Here is a 7,500-nt window from a genome sequence, read left to right on the forward strand (position 1 = left end):
CACACACACACATATATATATATATATATATATATATATATAAATGCTGACACCTGCTGGCCGTTGATGAACACTGCACATGGTCATGTTTCCTCAGTTAACTGCTAACATTGAATAGACTCGTGTTGTTTTCATATACAGCTATAGTCATAAACACTATAGTCTAACACTGACAATAGCAGGACACTTGCTGCATTATACAGTAAGGTTTAGTTCATTTCTGGGAACAAATTTGTCCTAAAAATATGGTTAAATAGGTATAAACACACACACACAGACACACACAGACACACACACAACACACACACTCACTATATCACGCACTCACACATGCACACACACACACACACACACTCACTCACTATTACACACACACACACACACACACACACATACTGACACCTGCTGGCCGTTCACACACACTGCACAGATACACACACACACACTCACTATAACACAGACACACACACAGAAACGCATACACACACACACACACACACAGACACTATTACACACACACACACACACACACACACATACTGACACCTGCTGGCCGTTCACACACACTGCACAGATACACACACACACACTCACTATAACACAGACACACACACAGAAACGCATACACACACACACACACACACAGACACTATTACACACACACACACACACACACACACATACTGACACCTGCTGGCCGTTCACACACACTGCACAGATACACACACACACACTCACTATAACACAGACACACACACAGAAACGCATACACACACACACACACACACAGACACTATTACACACACACACACACACACACACACATACTGACACCTGCTGGCCGTTCACACACACTGCACAGATACACACACACACACTCACTATAACACAGACACACACACAGAAACGCATACACACACACACACACACACAGACACTATTACACACACACACACACACACACACACATACTGACACCTGCTGGCCGTTCACACACACTGCACAGATACACACACACACACTCACTATAACACAGACACACACACAGAAACGCATACACACACACACACACACACAGACACTATTACACACACACACACACACACACACACATACTGACACCTGCTGGCCGTTCACACACACTGCACAGATACACACACACACACTCACTATAACACAGACACACACACAGAAACGCATACACACACACACACACACACAGACACTATTACACACACACACACACACACACACACATACTGACACCTGCTGGCCGTTCACACACACTGCACAGATACACACACACACACTCACTATAACACAGACACACACACAGAAACGCATACACACACACACACACACACAGACACTATTACACACACACACACACACACACACACATACTGACACCTGCTGGCCGTTCACACACACTGCACAGATACACACACACACACTCACTATAACACAGACACACACACAGAAACGCATACACACACACACACACACACAGACACTATTACACACACACACACACACACACACACATACTGACACCTGCTGGCCGTTCACACACACTGCACAGATACACACACACACACACTCACTATAACACGCACTCACACATGCACACAGACACACACACACAACACACACACACTCACTATAACACGTACTCACTCATGCTCACACACACACTCACTATAACACACACACACTCACACATGCACACACACACACACACGCCTCCTGCTGGAGCTTCACAAACACATGAACAGACAAAAACTGCTCCATTTCCATTGATTGAAATCATTAGGTTTATAAACCAGACTTGAACTGGTCTGGGTTCTTCTTCTGTGGTGATTACGTCACACTCGTTGTTCTTTGGCTGCTTGTGCAGGAAAGTGGTGCGCAGGGCGAGTGTGTCCAACAGACACAATCTCTGCAGGAAGGAGTATCAGACCGAAGCCATCGTGTGGAGAGGAGGACGAGAGGAAGAGGAGCGAGAGCGGGAGTCTGATCAGGAAAACAGCCTCTCGGTGAGTAAAACCCTCACTGCTCTCAGAAACCAAACGCAGAGCTCATTGACGGAGTCCACAGGATACTAGATCTCATTCACATTAGACATGCACTTTCGTTCACTACTATTATTATTATTATTATTTTCAATTTAAGATATTACCAATATTAATAATATTTATTATTATTATTATTAATTTTCAATTTAAAATATTACCTATATTAATCATATTTATTATTATTATTCATTTTCAATTTAAAATATTACCAATATTATATTTATGATTATTATTCATTTTCAATTTAAGATATTACCAATATTAATAATATTTATTATTATTATTATTATTATTATTAATTTTCAATTTAAGATATTACCAATATTAATAATATTTATTATTATTATTAATTGACAATTTAAAATATTACCAATATTACCAATATTATTATTTATTATTATTATTATTAGCAACAGTAATATTTTTTGTTGTAATTCCTTTCTCCTTTATTTATTTATTTAAAAAAAAAAAAATTTTTTATATTTGTCTTAAAACATGCAACATTAAACACTATTATTATTAATTACTATTAAATATTAAAACATTATTTAACTTTTTAAATACTAGCATTTTAGCAAAAGTAAGGTTTTTTTTTTTTTTTTTTTTTTTTTTTTTTTTTTTTTTTTTTTTTTTTTTTTTTTTTTTTTTTTTTTTTTTTTTTTTTTTTTTTTTTTTTTTTTTTTTTTTTTTTTTTTTTTTTTTTTTTTTTTTTTTTTTTTTTTTTTTTTTTTTGACTTTGACTTTTGCACAACATATTATTTCGGCCCATTAAACCCCTGTATTCTTTCAATCACAGGTATTTTTAAACCCAGTCAACTACAATTTTATATTATTGTCATAATTCTATTATTATCATTAATAGTAATAATAATAATAATTTTTTTTTTTTATATAAGCATATCAGCAACAACTCTTTTTTTCTGTTCTGTAACTTTTTTCACACAAAAATTTCAGCCCATTAACCATTATTTTTTATTCATATTTTTACAACCTGAATTTTATATTGTTGTCACATAATACTAATTATTATTATTTATTTATTTTTTTTAAACAGCATTTTAATTACGCAACAAAATGCGTGTTTTAAAATGCGTATTAGTGAATTTATAACAGCTAGCGGCGTGCGTAAAACCCCCTTAGCTGTTATAAATTCACTGTAAACCACGGCTTCACTGGGATTATTGCTTTTATAAAACGGTTATTCCATATACGTAGTACGGTTTCACAAAATAAAACAGAGCAAATAAAGTGTAATGGTATTAATAAAAACAGTATTCTTCCACCAAACAATGTAGCTCCTCAGAATCAGTTGTGGTTGCAACAAAGTGGTTGCCGAGCAACACACAAACGTAAACAAAGGTGTATGTTACTTTGTAGAGTAATTTACAACAGCTTCGAACGCGGCTCAGCCAATCAGAATCAAGCACCGGAACTCTCTGTTTTATAATAAAAGTTTCTGTCCTGTTACTGAAAGTCCAGATAAACACAACTTAGAAGATCCAAAAGGTCACGAATCCCTTTGAATCAAGCAGTTTAATCAGATTCACTGTAGATCTGGATGTTAGACAGGAACTCCGTCTGTTTCTTCAGCGGCGATGTTTTGACTTCCTGTTTGCAGACGCAGCCCGACGACGCTCCTCGAGCAGCGGGGATCCTGAAGGAGGACGGCGGACAGAACGGCTGCATCTCCAGCACTCCAGCGCCGGCCGCTGACCCCGTGACCCTTGACCGCGCGCCCTCCGCCGAGGAGCCCAAGCACAAAGAGCATGCACAGACACTGTCCGAACTCAAGAAGCAGCGCGCCGCCGCCAACCTCCTCGCCCATCCCGTCCTCAACGGCCACCTGGGAAACGGCTCGACTAGAGCCAGCCCCGAGGATCCGCGCATGCCGCTGGTCTCGTCCAATGGCAGCGCAGTTTACTTCACACCTGCCAGTGGAGACCCGCCCCTTCTGAGGTTCAGGCAGCCAATAGAAGACGAGGATCCCAAGAGTGACAGCTGCTGCTGCATCTCATAGATCCGACGAGAGGATCCCGAGCGATCCGGTTATCACCCGCTTTTATTTCTCATTCCAAGCCTGGAAGTGTGACGAACCCTCTCTGAATCCTGTGCAGGAACGGGAACTTCTCAGAGGAGGAAGGAAATGATCTCCTTCAGGCTTCCCAGGTTAAATGTGTGACATATGCTTCTCTATTTCACTTCCAGCAGCAGATCGAACAACAGACGATTCCTTCCAGCTGTGTAATGTGCGATTGTACAGATCTTCAGCTTAGTGGTGTTATACAGACCGACAGACGTGTTCCTCTCCTGTACAGTATTTATTTGTATATGTACATAGAGCCACTCTTCTATAAGATTATTTATTGTATTCCAGAGAGATGAAGTGACGGATGGAGCACAAACGAGTCAGTATTTTTCTATGACAGTGTTATAATGACCAGATGAAGTATTTGAATGCATCTCACGTCCAACTCACATTTCACACTCAAATCACAAGAACGGCGTAGCCAGCCTCTGATATGTTGTGCATCTAGTGCTGTCAAATAAATTAATCGCGATTAATCGCATCCAAAATAAAAGTCTTTGTTTACATAATATATGTGTGTGTATTGTGTATATTTATTATGTATATGTGACCCTGGATCACAAAACCAGTCATAAGTGTCAATTTTTCAAAAGCTGAATAAATAATCTTTCCATTGATGTATGGTTTGTTAGGATAGGACAATATTTGGCTGAGATACAACTATTTGAAAACCTGGAATCTGAGGGTGCAAAAAAATCTAAATATTGAGAAAATCATCTTTAAAGTTGTCCAAATGAAGTTCTTAGCAATGCATATTACTAATCAAAAATTAAGTTTTGATATATTTACGGTAGGAAATTTACAAAATATCTTCCTGGAACATGATCTTTACTTAATATCCTAATGATTTTTGGCATAAAAGAAAAATCTATAATTTTGAGCCATACAATGTATTGTTGGCTATTGCTACAAATATACCCCAGCGACTTAAGACTGCTTTTGTGCTGCAGGGACACAAATATAAATACACATAAATGCTTGTATATATTTAAGAAAAATATGTTAAGTTTATATATTAAATATATTTATATATGATATAAATTATATGAATATAAATATATACATGTAAATATTTACAAAATATATGCGGTATGTGTGTTTGTTTATATATATATACATAATAAATATACACAATACACACATATTATGTAAACAAAAACGTTTATTTTGGATGCGATTAATCGTTTGACGGCACTATTTGCATCGTCAAGTTATTTTCACGACAGACACGTTTTACTCCAAAAGCTGCAGGAAAAATTACTAATTTCATTTGAATCAGCAGCACAATGAATACTAACATTATGCATAAATGCTAAATAATTTAAATAACGTATCAGTAATTTTACAGACATTTTTAGTGAGATTTTGTGAAACGTTTACTGTTATGAAAAAAGCCCCAAATCGTTTTTAGGTTCTTTTGATGTGAAATATGACCCAGATGTGTTTATATGAAGAAAGTGTTCATATCCTGCACACAGTGCTCCCTATGAAGGGTTTATTTATTTCATTTGATCTGCTCGATTGTGACGCTCTGCTCTCGGGTGCCAAAGTCTTCCAGAGTGATTGACGTCAGAAACAGCCAATGAGGTTCCAGTGCCACTCCCGTAGCCCCGCCCACTCAGCGCTCGCTGGGAAAGAATGTAAATAATGCTCGGAATGCGTTTCCTTCAAGTGATGGCGCAGAGACGCGAGCTGATGTTGGACAGTATTCTGTAGCCTGTGATTCTGAAATAGAAATATGAGTAGAGTTCACACGTGAGGAGTTCGGCTTCCATTTCTACTGAGGAACATGAAGGGAAAAGAGCATCACAACTACTGATTTGATAATTACTGGAATGCACTGATCACTGTATTAACATATTTTCAATAAATTGTATATTTTGGTCAGTTTCTGTCATCAGTGCTCAGTGAAGTCTGTCTGATCAGATCTCTGGGATTGTTTGTGAAATGTGGCGACGGCAGGCTGATGTACCTCTGTGAAGTTGGCACCCCATGAAAAGAAATAATCACCAAAACTATGCCATTCGTTTGTGCTGGGTTGGTGTTTGAGATATTAAACATTATTTTTTGGACCGTGTGACGTCACTCTCCACCCCATGTTGCCCAAATCGCTCCAAACCAGCGCAGTTCATTTGTGCCCTTAAAACAAACACTGCATCTATTTTCCTTCCTTAGATATAACCTAAATATTTTCGGGAGCTGTGACGTCACTCTCCACCCCAGTCTGATGACGCCATCGTTTGTGCTCGATTTGTGCTGTTGAAAGAAACAATGTAACCATGACCTCTTGACCTCTTCTTAAGTATAATGGGAACTTTACTCTCCACTCCATATATTTAAAAAATAAAAATTAGTGTTCGTGCTGCCTTAAAATGTTAAGTTTAGTCAGGTCCAAGTTTTCACTAACTTCATATTTCAAGTTGACTACGCTTAAATTTCAAGGCAGCATTAAGTTGAAACGGTGAGACAGTGTTTTTTTAATTTATTTATTTTTTACTGCGAATCTAAATCGATTTGTGCCGTTAGAATATTAAACATATTCCCCCAGGAATAACAAATATATGCTAATTCAGGGAGCTCTCCGTCCATGCCACCGGCTCCGTTCGTTTGTGCTATAGATGCCGTTAAAATTAACATTCTATTTTTATTTCTCCTCAGTAAAACATTACAAATATCTGGAGGAAATGTGATGGCACGCAAGCCGCTCGTCCAAATTCCTGTCTTCTATAGTTTGCAAATCTGCTGGTTTACAAGGTTTTTCTAAGTTTTATTGCCAGTGACTTCACTGACTCCAAAATGTTCATTTTCTCGGAACAGGCTATTGCAATTTAATATGACATATTCGTGTTCTTGTTTGTTGCTATTTGTATTCATTTGTTACAAAAATGCAACATAGACTAAATTATTGTTTTTTTGTGGTCTTTTTTAATTTTTTTCACACATTCAGTATAGCTTAAGGCTATTTTATCTTTGAGCACTTTTTCTACAGTCCATTATGTTCTTTTTGTTTTCTTATGCTGGGTTATTCACTGTAAATTATACGGTATTTTTCACTTCCAAAAACGGTATACTACCGTAAAATTTATGTCCAATACATGTAATGTCCAATACAGTTTTTCACCGTATATAGTAGGGGAATTTACCGTTAACCATTTAACAGGTTTTTACTGTAGCATTTTTACAGTCTTTTACCGTTAAATCCACGGTCATTTTTTACAGTGTAGCACAAACGAATAGCATATATCTTTTCATGGGGTGCCAACTTCACGGAGGTGGCTGATGTTTAAGGAAGTGGTTATTGAGTCATTAGTGTGTTTATAATCCGCTGGCAAACAACCA

The 7,500-nt window shown here is 37.5% G+C and overlaps 1 protein-coding gene across 3 annotated transcripts in view; it reads left to right on the forward strand.

Moving 5' to 3' along the window:
* Positions 1 to 4,656, forward strand: part of LOC107671822 (protein phosphatase 1 regulatory inhibitor subunit 16B-like) — a 43,385-nt gene extending 38,729 nt beyond the window's left edge. For all 3 annotated transcript variants that reach the window (XM_016464804.1, XM_016464805.1, XM_016464806.1), the window contains 2 exons: positions 1,898 to 2,036; positions 3,694 to 4,656. In XM_016464804.1, coding sequence (XP_016320290.1) covers positions 1,898 to 2,036; positions 3,694 to 4,092 — 538 coding nt within the window. In that variant the 3' untranslated portion in view covers positions 4,093 to 4,656. The remainder of the gene's footprint in view (positions 1 to 1,897; positions 2,037 to 3,693) is intronic.
* The last annotated feature ends 2,844 nt before the right edge of the window (positions 4,657 to 7,500 follow it).

This window comes from Sinocyclocheilus anshuiensis, unplaced genomic scaffold, assembly GCF_001515605.1.
Source record: "Sinocyclocheilus anshuiensis isolate Anshui unplaced genomic scaffold, SAMN03320099.WGS_v1.1 scaffold3217, whole genome shotgun sequence".
Taxonomy (NCBI): Eukaryota; Metazoa; Chordata; class Actinopteri; order Cypriniformes; family Cyprinidae; genus Sinocyclocheilus; species Sinocyclocheilus anshuiensis.